The sequence below is a fragment of the Rhinoraja longicauda genome, chromosome 16 (genome assembly GCF_053455715.1).
Source record: "Rhinoraja longicauda isolate Sanriku21f chromosome 16, sRhiLon1.1, whole genome shotgun sequence".
Taxonomy (NCBI): Eukaryota; Metazoa; Chordata; class Chondrichthyes; order Rajiformes; family Arhynchobatidae; genus Rhinoraja; species Rhinoraja longicauda.
Genome location: NC_135968.1, coordinates 15404277 through 15427399, shown reverse-complemented (window position 1 = coordinate 15427399; position 23123 = coordinate 15404277). Strand labels below are relative to the sequence as shown.

Below are 23123 nucleotides of genomic sequence, written 5' to 3'. Positions count from 1 at the left end.
GCTACGTACAGGGGAGAGAGCATATGACTGGATGCGAGACCAGGCACTGAACGAGAGGATGAGAGAGGTTTTTAAGGAGTAAATTAATGTTAAAATCCAAAAAACCCAAGCAGGGAATGAAGGGATCTCTATCAGCAAAGTTCACTCAGGCACAGATGAGGCCAGTTGTGAATTATATTTCCCCGCACATCTGGCTAAACCTGGTGCGGTTCATTAAACTCAGCACTGAATTATTAGTAAAGGACCAAACCAAAGCTGTGGCTGCTGGAAATCTAATGTAAAGTTATCTGGTGACATGTCAGTCACCGGCAGTGAGCTACACAGCCGGCTGTTTGGCCCAGTTATGTTACAGCTGGCCAACACGTTGGCGAGGCTACATTTCGCGTATTGTGTTCAGTTTTGGTCACCCTGCCACAAGACGGATGTCGTTAAGCTGAAAAGAGTGCAGAGAAGATTTACGAGAGCGTTGCAAGGAGTTGAGGGCCTGAGCTATAAGAAGAAGTTGGACAGGCTAGGACTTTATTCCTTGGAGCACAGGAGGCTGAGTGGTGATCTCATAGTGTATAAGATGCTGAGGAGATAGTCTTTTACCCAGGGTAGAGAATCAAGATCTAGAGGCCATAGGTTCATGAGGGAGGCAGCTGGGAGAGGGACCGGAGTGGGTCAAGGGAGGGTGGGCTGGGACATTATGACCTTTGTGTTATCTAAAGGCATTATAAAGCATTCCCGAGACAATAGTGCAAGTTTGCCCAGTAAGATGGAGTGAAGCCCAAAACAGAGCTACGATAAAAACCTAAAGTAAAGTCAAAGACGCGCCCCGTTTGTCCCTCTCCCACTCTGACACCTACCGGTGGTAAGCCTCCCGCCGGTACTTCTTCATGGCGCTGCCATCCATCGCTCCGGACAGGTCGGCATTGAGCTTCTCACTCCACGAAGACATGTTGGCTTCAGTTAGCTGCAGAGAGGAGGAACAGCACAAGGAGCATCAGAGATCACTGGTCACCCAACAGCTCACAGATGAAAGACCAGGTATCAAGCAGAGTTTTGGGGACAATCATTCAGCAGCCTCTATAAATTAATCCTGTACCGACTGGCTACCAAAGCTCCAGCTGTGTTTTACTGACAAGGAGGACAGCGTCTTGCTCTGTGTACACAGCCTTCCCCACATCAACAATGAAGCACGAGCCATCCTCCATGGCACCAGTTCCCTGTTCCCAAGGTCAGGAGCTGTTTATGAAGTCTCACTGAAGCACCAATGGCCTGAATCTGGTTCAGGACCAAACACAAAACGTCCAGTACAAGCTACGACTCAGCGGGCAGCAACGTTGTTTACATCTGTACATTCCCTGTAGCTGTAACACTATATTCTGCACTCTGGATATTTTCTCTATTGCACTACCTGATGTACTCGTGCATGGTCTGATCTGCCTGCAGCAATGTTTTTCCCTGCAGCACAGCACACGTGACAATAACAAACCAATACCAAACATCTCATGGTCTTGAATAGTGATATTTGTAAATTTTTCAGCCAACAAATTTCAATGTACTGACTATCTTGGCCCTGCACCAATCCACATTTGTCATTTGCAACAGAATTTACCTAAACTACACACACCACCTGATGTGGTTGACTGCACTGTTAATTGATCCTGTCTCGGTCCAGAAGGGACATCCATTAGCCTTTATTTTTTCAATTGCTACAAATTCTGGTGTCTGTTTTCTGTTCCTAGATCAACCCCATTCATCGACACCTTGCTTCGTACTAACGAACCCATTCCCAGGAATGAGACCACCGAAACCACAATGCTACAGTCTGTCCTCGTCCCACCTGCAATCCGTGTTCTCACATTCACAGGTAACCTCAGAGGCTGCAGGAGCTGCCCCCCCCCCCCCCGTAGGCACGTGGGGCACCTCCTGTACAACCTGCTCCCACCAGTCAGGCCGTTGTCTCCTTGACTGACCAGTTCTACAATATCTGACTCAAGCGATCAATAACCTCCAGGAACAAAAGGTCTAGTGGCTGTTCCCATCCCTGATGCACTAAAATGGAGCAGTAATAGACTCCAACTCATCACCCTGACCTGTGGTCCTGCAAGTTGCATTTACTGCAGATCTGTCGCCAGCGTTCACAGTAGTTGATTTCAGCACCCGCAAACTGCACATATGACACACCCTGCCCTGACATATCAACTTCATTTAATTACTACAATTTATATGATTCTTTAAATACGAAACCACAGACTTAGTCATACCTCATCAAACACCCTTACGCCCAGGCCAACCATCCACAGCATGAACCACAGCGCACTAGCGTTGCCTCAGCAGAGCCAGGCCTATGTGCTCAGCGGCTGCACCCATTCTGCGTAGCTGACCAGCTAACCCAGTCTGGCTCCATACCTCATCACTGGCAGCCCAAAGGATGGTTGTTGACCAATAAACGCCGCTTGGGATTAACAACACCCGTCTCGAGGGGCAATCATGGATGTTCCATGGGAGGATGGCATCATGAAGACAATGCCCAACCTGCTGCACGATCACAAGCAGCAGTAACCAATACAGTTTATACAACACGGATAGAGTCAGTGTCATACAGCACAGAAACAGGTCCTTCAGCCCAACTCATTCATGCTGACCATGATGTCCCATCTACACTAGTCCCATTTGCCCTGTTTGGCCCAAATCCCACTAAACTATTCCTACCATGTACCTGTCCAAGTGTTTTTTAAATGGTGTTATAGTATTTGCCTCAACTACTTTCTCTGGTAGCTCATTCCATATACCTACTACCTTCTATGTGAAAATGTTGCCCCTCGGGTTCCAATTAAATCTTTCCCCACTCACCATAAACTGCTGCTCTCCAGTTCTTGATTCCCCTACCTTGGGTAAAAGGCTCCATTCCCCTCATGATTTTATACGCCTCTATAAATCCACCCCGCAGCTCCAGTGCTCCATGGAATAAAGTCCTAGCCTGCCCGACCTCCCTGTAGCTCAGACTGATTTCATTGTCAGCAAGTGGAAGGGTTAGATAGACCCTAGGGAGCAATGGCACTTGAACTAGGAGAGACGAGACTAGGGGTAATGCCTTCATTGTGTTCGATTACTGCACTGTCATTATTGGCAGAGTTGGCCTGATACCAAACTGCCCCGGCTGTTCCAATCGTCAGCGCAGAACAAGCCTCCGCCAAGGTCAGCTGCAACAAAAGTTGCAACGTCACAAACCCCTGACAGCCATGGCAACATCAGGTGGAAGAGTCAGACCCATCTATGATGGCCTCTGTGGTTAAGTAATCCAACACTCACTTCTGGCCAATAGGCTCGGAGATGTGGCTGTTGCCTGGGGGAAATCACACTGACCAAAGATCATCCCGTTCAGAAAACAAGCGAACAATGTTATCAACCAGAGAGCATTCAGGAGCCAGGGGAAGCCGATGATCAGATCAGTGGCGCACAGCCAAGACAGAGTGGACGAGGGTTGACAAGGTAACTCCATTCTCACTGCTTGGTGAGGGGGAGTAATGACATCAATCTAACCACCAGAATAACAAAGGTTCTCATCGGGTAAATCATTCGTGGTCTTTAATTGCACTAGATTATTGCAGGTATCGATCACAAGATGAAGAAGACATATGGCATGCATACCTCCCTAGGCCGGGGCATAGAATAAAAAGGTCAAGGTGTTATTTCACAACTTTACAAAACACTGGTTCAACCACACCTTTTTTTTAAAAACTACACTTGGAGCATTGTGCCACTACACTATAGCAAGGATGTAGTTGTGTTGGAGAGAGTGCAAAAGAGATTCACCAAGATGTTGACACAAGGAAATGAAGATACTGATTTTTTTTTAAAAGACACAAGGTGCTGGAGTAACTCAACGGGACAGGTTAGTCACAATATCAGTAATGCCATTCATGATTTTAGTTGCACGAGAGTATTGAGGCATTCCAGCACTTTGCCTTTTTTTTTCCACCAAGATGTTGCCTGGAATAAAGGACTTTAGTTATGGGGAAGAGAAACAATAGGGTGAGAACACAACGAACTGCAGATACTGGAATCTTGAGTAAAACACAAAGTGTTGGAGTAATTTTGCAGGTCAGACAATCCAAAGTCAAGAGTTAGAGTGTTTTATTGTCATAAGTCCCAAAACAAAACAATGAAATTCTTACTTGCAAATGGTTTCGGATGAGAATAAGTAAAGAAACTATTGCCCACGGAGGGGAAGCTATGTTTAATGATTAAATAATATTGTATAATTGCTAATATATATGGTGGTGAATAGAGGGGAGTCTTTAGGCAGCAGTGAGAATGTGGAGCTCACTCCCACAGGCACTGCACGCAGGTGGAAGCGGGATGAACACAAGGCATATGTGTCTCCAACAGGCACACCTCCATCCAGGACTCCTGCACATTCCCAAACCAATCACTCCAATGGTGATCTTCATCAGCGTACGAAGGCTCTGCCTGCAGTTCTCTTCCTAACGTGTCAGCCTCCTCTCTTTAGTGCACTAATTAAACCCAACCTTTTTTTGATCAATCTTAGCCATGCAACACATAGAGCCCTTGGAAAACTGTTTGTTCACACTCCTCCTGCAAAGCACCGAGACATATTTCACCGTTTCGAAGCTGCTATATCATACAAATTGCAATGGTTGCCAGCGAGAGAAAGAGCAGTGTGTGGAGCACAAGTGGAATTGTGATCCCACTGGACCAATTTACTATTCCTATACAAATCAAATTTATCTGAAGAAAACATGTTAAAAATGCAAGCACTAATCGTACAGGTTTAGAGAGGGCACAGGTGATGGGGCGTAAACTCCCATAACACAGAATTATAACACTCAGGTCAGGCTCATATTGTATTCATCGATATTTCTGATACTTACTAACAAATCTTTCACCAAGCACTGACAAACCTCTCAGTTACTAATTCTGCACAGGATAGGTACAAAGCTGGTTCAACACTGTTCGTCACATCAAACAGTATGAAGGCAGGAGAAACACGGGTTACACACACTGGAAAGTGCAAGAGAAAGGTTTTGCAGTGCCTGTTTTTATGTTTTGCGATGTGCAAGCTGATAAAGGCTCCCAAACACAAAGCAGCAACTCTCTGAAAAGCAAAGTAAAAGCTGCCTCGGGAACGATGACCTGATGCAGAAACCTCTTCAAGGTCACAGTCATAGAGCAGGGAAAAAGGCCCTTTGGCCCAACTCATCCATGCCAATCAGGTTTTAGAACTTAACTAGTCCTGCTAGTCCCAGGACTAGTTAAGTGGATGGCTCGATTGTAATCATGTATTGTCTTTCCGCTGTCTGGTTAGCACCCAACAAAAGCTTTTCACTGTACCTCGGTACACGTGACAATAAACTAAACTGACTAAACTAAGTTATCAGAGCCACGGAAGAGCAAGTAGCAAACAGAATGAAATTTCTGTTTAGAAAATAGCTGAGTTCAACAGACTAAGACTGTCTCATTGAAACCCAAATTGGTGGTCAATTTGTTGAGCAGCAAGAAGGTATTATAATAGATTATGTGCCCCAGTGTTGGCAAGGAAATCGGGCTGGGCTCCCAGAATCAGAGCATGGTATCAGGCCCTTCAGTCCATCAAATCTATCCTGGCTCTTTGTAAGAGCAATCCAGTAAATCACACTTACCCACTCTCCAACCTTTGAAATAGATCAAGGAGATTACAAGAGGTGTAGATAGAGCATGAAAAACAAGAGGCCATAGGTTTAAGGTCAGAGGAAGGAGTTTTATGAGGGGTAACCATGGTTTTTTCTTTTACAGACAGTGGTTGATATCTAGAATGCACTGCCAGAATGAGTGGTGGAATCAGGCACAATTACTGCATTTACGAGGTACACTTAAATTGACGATGCATAGAAGAATGCAGTTCTAATATTAGCAATGTGATTAATGTAGATGGGAAATAAGGTAAAAACAGATATGGCGGGCCACAAGGCCTGATTCTGTGAGGTATGACTGAGATTCATAAATCTACAATTTTAATTCTTTCAGTTACATATCCAGTTACATATCGTCAGAAAGCTACCGATAAATCTGTCCCCACCATTCCCCTTCCAGTGTAATACCCTTTTGTGTCATCACCCGGTTTGAAAGCTGTGCCCTGCACACAGTGAGCCTGTTAAACCAGCTCCAGGAGCTGTGCCACACCCTCCCATCCAGCACTCCTGCTCTGCTTCTACCCATGTTGCAGAAGCCATTCTGTGGAACCATTCGCTTCCATCTTGTAAACAACCCAATTTACCTGCAGTTTCAAAGTAGGAGCGTAACCTTTGGTCGGGTTGCAGGATGTTAAAGACATGGGTTGCTACCGCCACAGACTGAAGAACTTGTCACTCGGCTTCACAGATGAAGCATTCGGGTTACCTGAAAAAGTTTCAACGTAGGCTGGGTTCAGTTCTACTTGTGTATATATATATATATATATATATATATAGAACAGTAAGACAGAGCAACAGACCCTTCAGCCCACAATGTCCATGCTGAACATGATACCAAGTTAAACGAATCTCCTCCGCCTGCATGTGATCCATATCCTTCCATTCCTGTACATCCACATGCCCATCTAAAAGCCTCAAATGCCCCTTGCAAATCTGCCTCCATCACCACCCCTGGCGAGTTTCAGGCATCGCTCTGTGTGTAAGAAAACTTACCTTGCACATCTCCTTACACAATCCTCTGCTGATCTTAAAGCTCTGCCCTCTGGTCACTCTGGTTCAAAGATTCTGACTGTCTACCCCATCTCTGCCTCTCATAATTGCACATATTTCTATCAGGTCTCCCCTCAGCCTCCGACACTACAGATAAAACAACCAAAGCTTGTCCAACCCCTCTTTATAGCTAATACCCTCTAATCTAGGCAGCATTTTGGTAAATCTCTTCTGCACCCTCTCCAAAGCCTCCACATTCAACCATACTTTAGATATTCCCATGACCAACATGGTATGTTAATTTAACAAAACACTTGATCAACATTATTAGATGCAATTTGCCCTTAACAAATCCATGCGGGTACTCACTAATCAATCCACACTTGTCCGAGGGGCTGCAAATACTTTCCCCGATTATTGACTCTAAAACGTTATCCACCTTCGCGAATGCTAAATAGCTGATCATTAACAAATGGTCACAGTGGCATGGACTGTTCCCCACTCCCAGCCCACCTAATCCCCCCCCCTACAATAGCTCATTGTAAATCAGTCAGCACCGAACCAAAATTAAACCAGTCACCTTCAGGAGCTGAAGAGGTTAATGATAACATAGTTCAAACATAGTTACGTTTTTCCACTTCATACCTTCTAAAAATAGGCATCCCAAAAAAAACAAGGGAAGCATTGCTGCAATTGAAAGGCTTGCAGTCCCAGTGCCCTGACCACAAGGACATTGGCAGCAGTCTCAATGACAAGGGAAGAAATGTACATATCAGCCCAGGAACTGGAGGGAGAAGCAGCATGTCTCATCTCCAGCTATGCCCCACTGCTTCCTACATAGCTACTTGCTTAATGTGCACAACGTGCAGCCATTCACTGGCCTGCCTGAGACTCAACACAAGGTGACCTTGCAAGGGCAGAAATCAGGGGGAGGCGATTCAACCATCCATGTTGAACCTCTGTCATGGAACTAAAAGAATGGACAGATATGATAAACAAGGCACTGGCTTGCTCTCTTCCGGTTTTAGTTGAGTGTACAACGTCAAAGCAACTCCTTGGATTCATCAGCAGGTAACTTCTCCTCTACAGGAACCAAGGTCAGTTGCTTACTAAGTGGAGAGGGCCAAGGACGGGCAGGTCAGTGTGAAAACGGCGTGGAAACAGAGGTGCCGAATGGCCATTGCTGATAGAGCGCAGGTGCCCAGTACAACAGTCGCCCAGTCTGCACTCCGTCTCATCGATGTAGAGGCCATATCACAAGAACCAAATGATTTAGGACTTGGCTGCTTCACTGTCGCGTTTCCTGAGTTTTAGAATATATTCAGTATCTACCTTGGTGAGCCCTGAAGTCCCACTTGGAGGTGGTATTATTCAGGCACCTGACCTGCCAGCCCAGGAACACAATCACAGACCCACCTGTCACTTCACCTCCCCCCCCCAGGGTTGCTGGCAACAAGACAGTAACACAACTCAAGTACGTATTGTTTGTGAGTGGGTACATTCAGAGGCACTCCGGCGTATACAAGTCCTTTATTAGCAGATCATTGGCAGTACAGATGCTGGCTACCATTACCTCCAGCTCTCAGGATAGTCTCCTAACTAACACCAGGATAACGTAGTACAAAACCCGGCCTGGATTGTAGACCGGATGCACAACAGTAAAACCAGACATGAATCTACATCCTCCTTCTTAGGCATAAGCCCCCCAAACTAGATAAGAGTCTATAAAGCCACTACAATATGAAAAAAACTACAGCCCACCGACATCCTAATCATATCATATCATATCATATATATACAGCCGGAAACAGGCCTTTTCGGCCCACCAAGTCCGTGCCGCCCAGCAATCCCCGTACATTAACACTATCCTACACCCACTAGGGACAATTTTTACATTTACCCAGCCAATTAACCTACATACCTGTACGTCTTTGGAGTGTGGGAGGAAACCGAAGATCTCGGAGAAAACCCACGCAGGTCACGGGGAGAACGTACAAACTCCTTACAGTGCAGCACCCGTAGTCAGGATCGAACCTGAGTCTCCGGCGCTGCATTCGCTGTAAAGCAGCAACTCTACCGCTGCGCTACCGTGCCGCCCTAATATAAGGGATGAAAGTAGCAACGACAAACGCTAAGCAGAGGAGGATACAAATTGAGTAAGATAAATGAAAGGGAACGGTAAGGACTGTAATTAATCAGAGTCCATAGCAAGTGTCTAGCCACAGTCTTGGTACTTGGGATTGGGCTTACAGACCCGTCCTGCACAAGTATGATACAGGCCCTCCGCTGTAGCCGTTGTAGGTGGCAGCACTGTAGGTGGTGGTTCAAACGGCACTGGTCTCTCAACAGCCTTTTGCACAGGATACTGCACCGGTGACGTCACGGGTGACTGTATAGGCGATTTTATGGGTGATTCCATCACCAGCACCAGCGACTCCTTTGTTGGTGTAAAGACCAGCTTGCGGTCTGCCGACGCCTGGCCTCCATCGCTCTGTAACATGCCATCTGTGACCACCGTGTGGCCATGCGGATGCAGCTGAGATGGCACCGGCTCATTCACCGATAGAAGGTGTTTTCTGTTCCGCCGGTAGGTTCCTCCTTCCGATTGGACAAGATAGGACCGTGGCTCCAGGCAGGTCCCACTAACTACGCCCAGACGATCATGACCCTTCTGGGTCTGCAGACAGACCGTCTGACCCTCCGACAGAGGCTGGAGAGGACGGCTAGACCTGTCATAATACGCCTTCTGGATCTGCCATTTATGTTGCAGCTGAGCCTGAACAGATTGGGGCTCGTGAACACGGGGCTGCAGCAGGTGTCTTGCAACAGGAAGGGTGGTATTAGTCTGTCTGGACATCAAATGTTGGGCCGGCGAACCCAACACCGGGTCACGTGAGGAGGTCCAGGAATACATCGGACCCGGCTCTTCTGGATCTCTCCATGACCTGTTTGGCATTACGGACAGCCCTCTCGGCTAGCCCGTTCGACTGTGGATACTCTGGGCTGCTGGTGATGTGTTTAAAATCCCAGCACGTAACAAAGTCCTTGAAGCACTGACTGGTAAATTGACCGGCATTATCCGACATGAGGGTGTGAGGAGACCCATGGACCGAGAAATGTCTTGCCTACTCACACAACCTGTCCAAGTCACCCTGCAACCTCATAGCATCTTCCTCACAGCTCACACTACCACCCAGCTTTGTATCATCTGCAAAATTGCTAATGGTACTTTTAATCCCTTCAACCAAGTCATTAATGTATATTGTAAATAGCTGCGGTCCCAGCACCGAGCCTTGTGATACCCCACTAGTCACTGCCTGCCATTCTGAAAGGGACCCATTTATCCCCACTCTTTGCTTTCTGTCTGTCAACCAATTTTCTATCCATGTTAGTACCCTAACCCCAATACCATGTGCTCTAATTTTGCCCACTAATCTCCTATGTGGGACCTTGTCGAAGGCTTTCTGAAAGTCGAGGTACACCACATCCACCAGCTCTCCCCTGTCAATTTTCCTAGTTACATCCTCAAAAAATTCCAAAAGATTAGTCAAGCATGATTTCCCCTTCATAAATCCATGCTGACTCGGAACGATCCTGTTACTGCTATCCAAATGCTCCGCAATTTCGTCTTTTATAATTGACTCCAGCATCTTCCCCACCACTGATGTCAGACTAACTGGTCTATAATTTCCTGTTTTCTCTCTCCCTCCTTTCTTAAAAAGTGGGATAACATTAGCTACCTACCAATCCACAGGAACTGATCCTGAATCTATAAAACATCGGAAAATTATCACCAATGCGTCCACAATTTCTAGAGCCACCTCCTTAAGTACCCTGGGATGCAGGCCCTGGAGATTTATCAGCCTTCAATCCCATCAATCTACCCAACACCATTTCCTGCCTAATGTGAATCTCCTTCAGTTCCTCCATCACCCTAGGATCTCTGGCCACTAGAACATCTGGGAGAATTCTTCAGCTCTGCGAAGCCTTGAAATTTCGGCATGAGATATGACATTGCATGCCACACCTGTGTCTATCTTTACAACAACAGGCACATTGTTTATCTTTAATGTGACCATGGGATCTTTGTGTTAATTAACTGGTCCCGGACAGAGTGTGTATTGAGGCGAACTCCATCCACTGAAGGCATACTCTCTGGAAAGTTTACAGTATCACTATCAGAGAAGTCGTGTGAAGGCTCCGGGTGTATCCAATGTACAGCTTGTTTTGTCTCAATCGTATTGGAACTTCTGCAGCATTTCCAGAAATTATTTATTCGTTTGCAACCATGACAAATCTGTCCAAAAGCCAGGCAGTTCTCCCGTTTGGCTATATGAGAGTAACCACAATTAGTGCAATCGTTAACAAAACTTATGCCAGACCTGCCAGGCTGGGCTTGTGTCACCTTGAACGGTCGACGTTCCTTTCTGATATATGGTCCTGTCGAGTCAATGTGGAAAACAGGCTGAGGCACGGCACTCAAAGTTTTTGCGTGGACATCTGTCAATTCATAAATCCGACAGGTGCTGATTGCTTTAACTAGAGTCAGATCGCAATCACACAGAAGGTCCCTTCTCAATTTGTCATTAGTGATACCACACACCAGCCTGTCTCTAGTGAGTTCATCACAGAGGTTACCAAATCTGCAACTCGACGCGGCGTGTTTCAAAGAGTTTATATAGGCTTCAACCGGCTCACCCGGGTTCTGGGCACATGCAAAGAGTTTGTGCTGTTCCATGATAAGGTTAGTCTGTGGATCACACAGCTGTCGAAATTTATTCTTAAGGCACAGAGGGTCATGAATCGTCTTGGCAGGTGTGACAACTACACCAGCCGCATCCAGCACAGCCTCAGCATAAACAAAGTTTTGCCCGACGGATTGCTTCCAAACCTGCTAGATTGAGGAGAATGGATGCTTGTACGCGGGGAGTCTTGTTGTGGTGTGCAGCAGCCATGAATGCATCGTAAACCTCCTCCTCGAAGGTGCGCCAACGTTCACCGATGTTGCCGTCGAAGACAAGTGGATCAGGCTTCCGAAAAGATTCAGCCATGGTTAGAGACGTCAAAAGTCTTGAGGAAACAAATGGTGGTGACTCAAAAAATTAAATTACGGCCACTTCTGACACCATGTTTGTGAGTGGGTGCATTCAGAGACACTTTAAGTCCTTTATTAGCAGATCATTGGCAGTACAAATGCTGGCTACCGTTATCTCCAGCTCTCAGGATAGTCTCCTAACTAACATCAGGATAACGCAGTACAAAACCCGGCCTGGATTATGGACCGGATGCACAACAGTAAAACCAGGCATGGATCTACACGTATCGCTTTTAACAACCATACTACTAATTTCCTCAACCTCACTATCACACCTTTTATGAATCTTCAGTTAAAATTGATAAAATCTGTGCCCTGTAATTAGGCCCAACATGACTCATTCTTTCCGGCACTTTCATTACTGTCTGTGCAGTGTTAATCACCCCAGAACATCACGACACACTGTTTATGATGTTCTAATACAAAACACTCAGTAAACTGGTCTGCTGCCTGCGCAGTGTGCTGCTGTAAAACTCACCCAGGTTCAGCAGCAGTCCCTGCTATACAGCAAAGTCGCAGTACGTTGCTGCAGCGTGAAATACCTCCCTGATGCACTGGGCCAAAGTACACACACTTCTATCAAAGAGCCCGACTGAAAACTGCAATGCAGATCTCCAACTGCGGCTCAGAGCGGAGGAGCTAACTCAGTGGGACTACTCTCTGGTGCATCCTCTTTCTGGGAATGTGCCTGCAACGATTTCTTACAATTAGACTTTTACAGCACAGGAAGTCACAGAGGCTATACAAACACTTCTCCGAGTAACTACTCTCTAATCAAAGCCAAAGAAAACATTAATGTGCCTTGCAAGCAAATGCACAAAATATTCCGGACCCTCAAATGAAAACATCTCTGGTTCTAACACACAAAAGAAATGGAGTCAATTCACTGAGCTTCACGGTCATTGTCTTGAGGGAGACACAGAGCAAACGTTTCAGGTTTGGCACGCTGACACTTTCAGTATTTTCTATCTTACATGACTCAGTACCACAGCGAACTGTGCGGATCCACCCAAGCCATTATCATTGTAAAATGTACACTCGGAGAGTGGGTGTCACTAGCAGCTCACCGACCCAGAGATAGTGGTGTAATAGCCGAGTGGCTTGTTCAGCAGTTTAAATGGGAAGTTCAGAGTGGCTAACATAAGAATGAGCCAGATCTTGTTGAGGACACACAGTACACCATGACAACCTAACCGTCTCAGAGTTCTGTCTGCCTTTTATTTCAAAGTAATTCAAATTCACACTTATCATGACAAGATTGAAAATTGTGTCATCCAATTAATGCGGTAACAGAACCACACTAGATCTGTCTCCACAATACATAATTTATGGTCCACAAGAGAATCTTTGCTAAGTCAAAAGTATAACCTGTGTTCTTTCACCTCTTCTCAGCGCCAACTGAGCGCTAACAGAACCAGTAGCCAAGTCACCCAGTCCAAGATTTGAAACCAGAAACCGGAACAGTTTCCAATTACTTCAAATGTTGCCACTGTCCAATTGAGAATTGCTCGTCTCTGTTTATCAACCAAACTTATTAAACTGGCAGCAGCTCGGTCATGTGTAAGTAACAGTGGTCATTAATCACCCATCCTCCTTTCTGCTGAAACATTTCTCAGCCAGCCCCATACACAACAGCAAGGCAGGCACAGGAACATGCATCACCATCCGAGCAGTGCCCAGGAACAAATATCAGGAGAGCAAGAAACATCCTAGTGACCAGGATGGAGAAAGGGGGAGAGCGGGTTTGGGAGCGAGAGGAGGAAGGGGGGGGGGGGGGGGGGGGGGGGAGACGTGGGACGTGGTTCAGGGAACAATGTGTACAAAGGGAAGAGAAAATCTGCAGAAAGTCCAGAGAGACTACTGGGAGGAAACTGCAGAAAGTCAGGCAGTTTTTTAGGATGTGGATGGGAGAGGGATCAGGGGGGAGGGAGGTAAGCCATTGTAGAGATTGGGGAGAGGCTCGAGTAGAGGGGGAATCTGAGGAGTGGGAGGGAGGAAAAGAGTGGAGAGAACATTACTGGGCCACCCTAGTGCGTGGAATAGAAACATAGAAAATAGGTGCAGGAGGAGGCCATTTGGCCCTTCGAACCAGCACCACCATGCATTGTGATCATGGCTGATCATCCACAATCAGTAACCCATGGCTGCCTTCTCCCCATATCCCATGACTCCGCTAGCCCCTAGAGCTCTATCTGACGCTCTTTTAAATTCATCTAGTGAATTGGCCTCTACTGCAAGGGTTCCCAACCTGGGGTAAATTTATCCCCAGGGGGTAAATTTCACCTACCCAGGGGGTAAATTTGAACAAAATAATAATGTTAAAAACAGTATTTTAAAATTTCCCCTTTGTCAGTTGCTTTATTATGGTATTATGGTAAACTCAAATTACTGAATTCCCTTTTTCTTAATCTGACACTGTTGAGATAATAATCTGCCTCCTTGTTCTTGCCCCCAAAGTGGATAACCTCACATTTATCTACATTATACTGCATCTGCCATGTATCTGCCCTCTCACTCAACCTGTCCAAGTCACCCTGCAACCTCCTAGCATCCTCTTCACAGTTCACACTGCCACCCAGCTTTGTGTCATCTGCAAATTTGCTAGTGATACTTTTAATCCCATCATCTAAATCATTAATATATATTGTAAATAGTTGCGGTCCCAGCACCGAGCATAGCGGCACTCCACTCGCCACTGCCTGCCATTCTGACAGGGACCCGTTTATTCCTACTCTTTGCTTCTTGTCTGCCAACCAATTCTATCTGCCTGTAGATAGCTCCCATTAGTGTCTTCTTACCTTTACAATTCCTCAATTCTATCCACAGCGACTCTACATCGTCTGTTCCTATGACGCCCCTCACAAGAGACTGAATTTCATCCCTCATCAACAGAGCGACCTCACCTCCTCTGCCTACCTGCCTGTCCTTTCTATTGGACGTATAACCTTGTGTATTCAGTTCCCAGACCCGATCCTCCTGCAGCCATGTCTCTGTAAACCCCACAATGTCATATCTATAATCTCAAACTGAGCCTCAAGCTCTTCCACTTTACATCTTATACTTTGTACATTCATATATAATACTTTTAATCCATTACTCACCTCACCTTTCACATTTATTCCTATTTCACCTGGCCATACTCTCCTACCTCTTCGTGAGCTTTCTGCCCCATTAATTCTGGTGTCTTTCCTAACTTTTCCTATACTCTCTTTCCCTTTAATTCCATCCTTGTATTTCCAATTTGTCTCCTCCCCCCACTATTTAGTTTAAACCCACTCATGTAGCATGTCAGAACCTGCCAGAATGTTGGTCCCCTGCCCATTAAGGTGCAACCCGTCCCTTTTGTACAAGGAACCCCCAAGGAGAGGGGAAATCTGGGTGGGACAGACAGCAGGGGGGCAAGGGGAGGGGTGGATCAAGAGACCAGTGGGAAGATCTGTGGATGTCAGGGAAAAGGCGAAGACATAGGGGCCCAAGAAGAGGTAGAAGTCAGGGGACTGCAGGAGTCTGAGAGGAAGGGCATGGGGGTGGTGGGGGAGCGAGAGGAAGGGCATTGGAGGGGGAGGGAGAGCCCTAAAGGCAGTGGGAGAGGCAGGGGTATCCTGCCAGTGAGGGGTAGGGGTCGCCCAATGAGGGGTATCCGAGGGGAGAGTAAGGAAGGAGGGTGGGAGATCAGGGACCGAGGGGAGTGGAGGTCTGGGGACTGGGGGGGGGGGGGGGGGGGGGGTGAGATTGAGGGGGTCCCGGGGAGCGGGGCTGAGGTAACGGGGAATCGGGCAGTGGCGAGGAGAGGGCTCAGGGCCCGGGGCCATCGTTTGATCGGTGCACCTGCGATGCGATGGCCCTGGGGAGCTGCGGCCATGGCCCGTTACCCCGGATCTGGCGGCAGAGGAGGGGAGGGGGCGAGCGCCAGGAGCGGCGGCAACGAGCGGGCCCGCCACCGGCAGCACGCAGGCGCCAACGGTCACGGTCGCGGTCGCCACCGCTCGCGCGGGTGACCCGTCGCCCCCAGTGACCCGTCACCCCGGCAACCGCCGTCGCCCCGGCACCCGCTCCCCAAACTCACCCGCGCGAGCTGTGAGGCGCCAACCGACTGAACGCACTGCGCACGCGCGACTCCGACCGGGACGTCACCGCTCCGGACTGGAGCCTGCCTTAAAGGGACAGTGTCTGAGAGAGCCATAAAGGGACAGGCACCCGTCCGTGTCTGAGAGAGCCTTAAAGGGACAGGCACCCCATCAGTACCCGAGAGCCCATAAAGGGACGAGCACCTTGTCCACGGTTGGGAGCGTTTCATGTACCGTTTGCATTTAAGGGATTGGAAGGGCAGACGTTTAGTTGCTGGATGTTTCTGGGTTATCACTGCTGAGAGTGTTACGGCTTTGCAGGACAGAGGCAGGCCCTTCGGCCCACTGCGCCCATGCCAACCATAGCCTTCTGCATCATTATCCGGAAGCACGAGTTCACCTCAGGCCGCCGGGGAACTGAAATCCTGGCGATGCAATAATTGTCTTTTATGGTGCCGGTGTCCCGTTCACCCACCACCAAGTCCTGCTCCGAGTCTGCCTCCATGTGAACCTGGCTTGGGTCGAAACTGCTCCCTCGGTTCAGGCGCAATCAGCGACGGGCAATGAAACACAGCGCTGTCACCGACATCCCAATCTGTCAGTAAACAAATCAGTGGGATAATAATTGCCCAGAGGTTTAAAGGGCCAGGCTAAACACTTCTGAACTGCACAACACCAACCTCAGCAACTATGATCTCCTACGGACTGGGTCTTTGGACGTCGGTTTTGTACCATTACGGTTACCCTGTATTACAGTTATTAATTTATTGTCAATCGTCTGCTTGGTATTATTAATTTAAAATAATTTCACTGTGTCTTTGCACACGTGATAATAAAGGAAAATTGAACCAGTGTACTATTGATTATTGTATATTTATGTATGCGTTATTGCGTTATGTATGCGTTATTGCGTTATGTATGCGTTATTGCGTTATGTATGCGTTAAGCTGCAGCAAGTAAGAATTACACACGACAAACGTCCTTGATTCTTCATCTCTGGAAATCGTCAAGTTTCAGTGGGAAGGGTTTCCCGGGGTGTGGGCGCTAAGTGGATGGATGATCCCACCCTGGCGGTGAACAGAGCCTGATGGGCCGAGTGGTGAGAGCGGAGCACCTAACTCGGGAAGATTAAGGACAGTCTGGGGTTTCACGGCATCCAATTCCGTCACTGACACTCTAATTGAGTTACGTGAACATGAGTAGTTTCTATCTTGGTAATATAATCAACTTTTTTTAATGTCCATCTTTATTTAATTTATTGAATTTTAAATCCACTGCGGGACGTAAAGCCGACACTCCAGGTGAATAACTATGGCCCTGGACGCAGTCATTGGACGTTGGGTCGCCGCAGCAAGTGACCACTCCGGTCCAGCATCAAACCAACGTGTTTGCTGATCTCACCCTACTTGTCCATGTTTCGGGAGGCTGGTGATGGGAATGGTTTAGGAACCAGCACTGTGTGTAGGAAGGAACTGCAGATGCAGGTTTACACCGAAGATAGACACGAAACGCAGGAGTAACTCAGCGGGACAGGCATCGTCTCTGGAGAGAAGGAATGGGTGACGTTTCGTATCGAGACCCTCTGTCCCGCTGTTACTCCAGCATTTTGTGTCGATCTCAGGGACCAGAGCTGTTGCGTGGCGCCACTCAGCCCCAGTCAGCGCTCCGACCTCAGCCCCCAGCGTCGCCTGTGCCGGACTGACCCCCCGTGACGGGATTCCCCGGTGCTGGCGACTGTTGTGGCTGGGAGCAGTATGTGATCTCCAATAGAAGGATACTCTCCCCGTCAGTCTCATACTCCCCCCGTCAGTCTCATACTCTCCCCGTCAGTCTCATACTCCCCCCGTCAGTCTCATACTCTCACCGTCAGGTCCATACTCCCTCGCCAGCCTCATACTCCCCCGGTTGGTCTCATCCTGGTCTGATACTCCCCCCGCTCCTGGTGTGAACGGCGCTACGGGAGGTTGCGCAGGACTCTGTGGATCGGTGGAACTCTGCTGCCCTCTGGTGGGGTTTACTTGAAGCAGCAAGTGGGGAGGAGACTGGAAAAACCTAGGAATTACAGAACAGGCCCATCGGCCCAGTTCATCCATGCCGTCCAAGTTTGCCTAGTGGGCTAGTCCCATTTGCCCGCGTCTGGCCCATATCCCTCTAAACGGACGGCACAGTGGCGGGTAAAGCTGCTGCCTTACCCGGGTTCGATCCTGACCTCGGGTGCTGTCCGTCTGTGTGGAGTTTGCACATTCTCCCTGTGATTGTGTGGGGTTCCTCGGGTGCTTCGGTTTCCTCCTACGCCCCAAAGACTTGCGGGTTTGTAGGTTACTTGCCCTTCGTGTGTAGTGAGTGAATGAGAAAGTGGGATAACATAGAACTAGTGTGCTCTATGGTCGTCGTGGACTCGGTGGTGGGACAGTGTTGGGACTATGTGGGACTCTGTTACTGTGCTGGGACAGTGTTGAGACTGTGCTACTCTGCTGGGTCTGAATTAGGACAGTGTGGGACTGTGTAGGGACTGTGTGGGACTGTGCTACTGTGCTGGGACTGTGTAGGACTGAGCTGAGACTGTGTTGGAACTGTGCTGGGTGTGTGGAAGTGTGTTACTGTGCTGGGACTATGTTGGACTGTGCTGGGACTTTTGCTGGATGTGTTGGACTGTGTTACTATGCTGGGACTGTATGACTGAGCTGGGACTATGCTGGTACTGCGTTCCTGTGCTGTGACTATGTGGGACTGTGCTGCGTGTGTGCGACTGTGTGGGACTGTGCTGGGATGTGCTGGTGATGTACTGGGAGGGGTGTAATGGGTCCTAGTGATTATGTGATATTGGTTGCAGCTTGTTTACCCCTGGGTCGGAGTTGTGGGCAATAATGCAAACCAGTGACCCCCCCCCCCCCAGCCTATGATCTCCCATGGAAACGAGCAGTGCTGTTAGAGGAGGAAAATGCTACGTAAATGCAAAACCGCCTTCCATTTTAGGTTTCGCTCTATTATTGTCACGTGCACTGAGGTGCAGTGATACCGTGAAAAAGCGTAGCATCAGATATACCATGCACAGATATAATCAGTTCAAACTCAAGTACAACAGGAAGATCAAAGGGGAAGATATGGAGTGCAGAGTATAGTTTCCAGCGTGTAGCGCGTCTGTTTCAGAGTGGGGGAGAAGAAGGAATGACTGGGGTGGACAAGCCTTCGATGATGTTGGCTGCTTTTCCGAAACAGCGTGGTGTTTCTGGCGCCGATGGTGGGGAGTCTGGTACGTGTGGTGGACTGGGCTACATCCACGACTCTCCGCAATTTCTTGCGGTCTGTCTTGGGCAGAGAGAGCTGTTCCCAAACCAAGCAAGCTGTGATGCACGCGATAATGTAATGGGACTCAGGCGAAGCAGACCCGAGGTTTCTGGTGTGGGAATCTATGGTTTAGGACTGTAGTGATCGGTTGGTGAGCTGGGCAGAGACGGCAGATGGGATTTATCCCTGAAGATGGGAGCGGGTGCACTTTGTGGGGAGTGGGCAGTGTAGGACGTTGAGGATCGAGGAACAGAGGGGCCTCACGATCCACATCCAAGTTTCCCAGAAGGTGGCGGCACTGGCCCGTGGGGTGGGGAAGGGTTCCAGAAGCCGGCCTTCACTCGCTGCGCCAGAGTATAAAAAGGAGCTGGGGTTCAACTTTATAAAACATCGGGCTGGGGGACTGTGTTCAGTTGGAGTCTCACACTGTTGGCAAGATGTGGCTCCACTGGGCAGGGGGTGAAAGGTGGGAGAGGGGGGGAGGGGTGAAAGGTGGGAGAGGGGTGAAAGGTGGGGGGGAGGGGTGAAAGGTGGGAGAGGGGGGAGGGGTGAAAGGTGGGAGAGGGGGGAGGGGTGAAAGGTGGGAGAGGGGGGAGGGGTGAAGGAGGGGTGGGCTGGGGGAATTGGGGGGGCAGGTGGAGGACCGGCGACGGAGCGGTACAATTACGAGGGTTAAGGTTAGGGTTGGGTCAGATTTCGCTGGTGGGCGGAGGTTGATGGGGAGACCTATGTGAGTGAAGGAGACAGATACATTCACAACTGTATCTGGATAACATTTGGACACATGTGTGGGCGGGAACGGTTCAGAGGAGGTTAGGCTAAATGCAGACAAATGGGAAGCGCCCTGTGTGCTAACTTGGACGGCATGGACAAGATGGGCCGAAGGGCCTGATTATGTGCTGCACAGTTCCGTGACTCTATGACTACGAACAAACGCTGCATCCGAGGGCAGAGTATGTTACGGAACAGGTGCCGGTAAATCGGAGCTGTGTACATGGGTGGTAAATGACCGGCACGGACGCGATGGGCCAAAGGGCCGGTTCCGCGCTTCGTTCCTCTATGGCCAACGCGACCTCGCCCTCCTCAGTCACCGCCAGCCCGAGAGTTGCGCTTCCTACCTCATCCTTTCCTCTCCCCGGTGCCTTGGCCCGGCTCGGCCGGTCTTCCTGCGGCCTGGAGCCCGATGCGTCCGCGTCCCGGAGTTTGACTGCAGTCCTTGGGGACCGAAGCCTTTGTCTGTGGCGCTGTGACCGCGGCCGCGACCCGCCCAGATGCAGCCTCGCCCGGCGACCCGGCGCTGCCTTGTCGGGCACTGAGCTCGGCGTGCTTTCTGTTCGGAGGCTGTGTGCGAGGTTGTTGAGATCGGAAACGTGCATTTCCCTGAGATACGAGGCAGCAGATGTCGGAAAGATCGGGCTTGGAGCGGTTAATTAATTAATTAATTAATCACCAGAGTGAGGAGCTGCCGGTAAACAGACAGAAGAATCTCAGCCTAACTTCAACAACACACCGCTCCCTGACTTAGAAACACCAACAAAAAACAAACCTTTAGCAGCGTTTTAAAAAAAAAATAAGGATTCAACACCGAGGCAAAAATTATTACATACCAACAGCAATGTTTTAACGAGCGTCTTGCCATACGTTCATGTTCATAAGTTAGAAACATAGAAAATAGGTGCAGGAGTAGGCCATTCGGCCCTTCGAGCCAGCACCTACATTCAATATGATCATTGGGAAAATAACTGCAGATGCTGGTTTAAATCGAAAGTAGACACAAAATGCTGGAGTAACTCAGCGGGTCAGGCAGCATCTCTGGAGAGAAGGAATGGGCGACGTTTCAGGTCGAGACCCTTCTTAGGGTCTCGACCCGAAACGTCACCCATTCCTTCAATATGATCATGGCTGATCATCCAGAATCAGCACCCTATTCCTGCTTTCTCCCCATAACCCTTGATTCCATTAGCCCTAAGAGCTATATCTAAGTTCATACGTAACAGGAGCAGAATTAGGCCATTCGGCCCATCAAGTCTACTCCGCCAATCAATCATGGCTGCTCTATCTTCCCCTCTCAATCCCATTCTCCTGCCTTCTCCTCATAACCCCTGACGCCCTTACTAATCAAGAATATATCTATCTCTGCTTTAAAAATATCTACTGATTTGGCCTCCAAAGCCTTCCGTGACAATGAATTCCACAGATTCACCGCTCTCTGACTCAAGAAATTTCTCCTCATCTCCCTCCTGAAGGAACGTCCTTGTATTCTGCGGCTATGTCCATCCACTCTACCCAAACCTCAGAGATCAGGACTCCGAGGATGAACGTACTGAACGCTGGCTGAGTAACAGAAGGAAGGACGCACAGCGCCAGAAGAACTCCACGGGCCAGGCAGCATCTGTGGAGGGAATGGAAAATTGATGTTTTGGGTCGGGGCCCTTCTTCAGTCTGATTTGTCTGTTCCCCCCACAGACGCTGCCTGGTCCGCTGAGTTCCTCCGGCACTTTGTGTTTGACTCGAGATTCCAGCATTAGGAGTTCCTTGCGTTCCACTATATTGAATCCCGTCCCTATAACTAATATTCTAAATCCCAGGCAACATCCTAGTGGAAAGAAAAGACACAAATTGCTGCAGTAACTCAATATTCTATTGCAATTAAAAACAGCTTGCTTCATATAATTGTTTGCGCGGCACTGTGCCATTAGGACCAACACAACCCCTCTACGCTGACCTTTCTGTCCGGAACATCCTCCACTGTCAGTGAGACCAAACGCAAATTGGAGGAACAGCACCTCCGATGTCGCTAATGAGCTGATTTCTCCAACTTCAAGTAACCCTTGCTTTTTCTCTCTCTCTCTCCGTTCCTGCCCCACCCTAGTTTCCCGTCTAGTTTCACTGTCCTCCTGGTTATTTTTTCTGATTGTATGCCTCGTTGTCACCATCCGCTCAGCTAAACATGATCCGTTCTACATTTGTGCAGGAAGGAACTGCAGATGCTGGTTTAAATCGAAGATAGCCACAAAATGTTGGGTAACCTCAGCGGGACAGGCAGTATCCCCGGATTGAAGGAATGGGTGACATTTCGGGTCGAGATCCTTCTGACACAAAATGCTGGAGTATATCTCCCGCCCCCCTGACATCAGTCTGAAGAAGGGTCTCGACCCGAAACGTCACCCATTCCTTCTCTCCGGAGACGCTGCCTGTCCCTCTGAGTTACTCCAGCATTTTGTGTCTATCTTCGGTGTAAATCAGCATCTGCAGTTCATCCCTACACACAACCCCTCACGGACCGGGCAAAATATCTCCCTTTGGTTCCCGGAGCTGGTGCTGACCCGGGCCGGAGCTGGACGCTGTCCGGTGCTGAAACCCCATCCATGCACCGGGTGGCCCCGGCCGCTGTCCGCCGCTGAAACCACCCATTGAGTGGTGGCCGGCGCCGCAATCCCCCCCCCCCCCCCCCCAGAGGCGGCAGCGGGTTGGCCAGTCTGGTCCCCAGCCCCGGTCGAGAGGCCGCCGTCTAGTCCAGGGCGCGGTCCCCGTGGGTGAGCGGCGACGACGCTAATTTATGCTATTCAAATGTGGGTCATTTTGGACCTCACACGAGGGGGGCGACCGGAGGGAGGTGAAGGGCGGGGGGTGGAGAAGGGGGGTAGAGAGGGGGAGGAGGGAGGGGGGGAGGATGGAGGGGGGGGAGGAGGGAGGGAGGGGGGGGAGGAGGGAGGGAGGGGGGGGAGGAGGGAGGGGGGGAGGAGGGAGGGGGGGGAGGAGGGAGGGGGGGAGGTGAAGGGCGTGGGGGGTGGAGGAGGGGGGGTGGAGGAGGGGGGGGAGGAGGGAGGTGAAGGGCGGGGTGAAGGAGGGGGGGGAGAGTTGGGAGGGAGGGAGGGAGGGAGGGAGGGAGGGAGGGAGGGAGGGAGGGAGGGAGGGAGGGAGGGAGGGAGGGAGGGAGGGAGGGAGGGAGGGAGGGAGGGAGGGAGGGAGGGAGGGAGGAGGAGGAGGAGGAGGAGGAGG

At 49.3% G+C, this 23123-nt stretch overlaps 1 protein-coding gene across 7 annotated transcripts in view; it reads right to left on the bottom strand.

Moving 5' to 3' along the window:
* The window catches only part of nt5c2a (5'-nucleotidase, cytosolic IIa), a 55063-nt gene extending 34218 nt beyond the window's left edge, over window positions 1-20845 (bottom strand). For 2 of the 7 annotated variants that reach the window (XR_013548277.1, XM_078413272.1), the window contains exons 1-3: window positions 20729-20845; window positions 20240-20583; window positions 849-955 (exon numbers count right to left, since the gene is read on the bottom strand). Coding sequence is in view for 6 of the 7 variants with exons in the window: in XM_078413272.1 (XP_078269398.1) it covers window positions 849-955; window positions 20240-20497 (365 nt within the window). In the remaining variant the exon portion in view is untranslated. Of the gene's footprint in view, window positions 1-848; window positions 956-6265; window positions 6388-12244; window positions 12282-14872; window positions 14992-15594; window positions 15723-15832; window positions 15855-20239; window positions 20584-20728 lie in introns of those variants that run through there. The other 5 variants (XM_078413273.1, XM_078413274.1, XM_078413276.1 and 2 more) reach the window with 5 other exon arrangements.
* Window positions 20846-23123: the final 2278 nt, after the last annotated feature.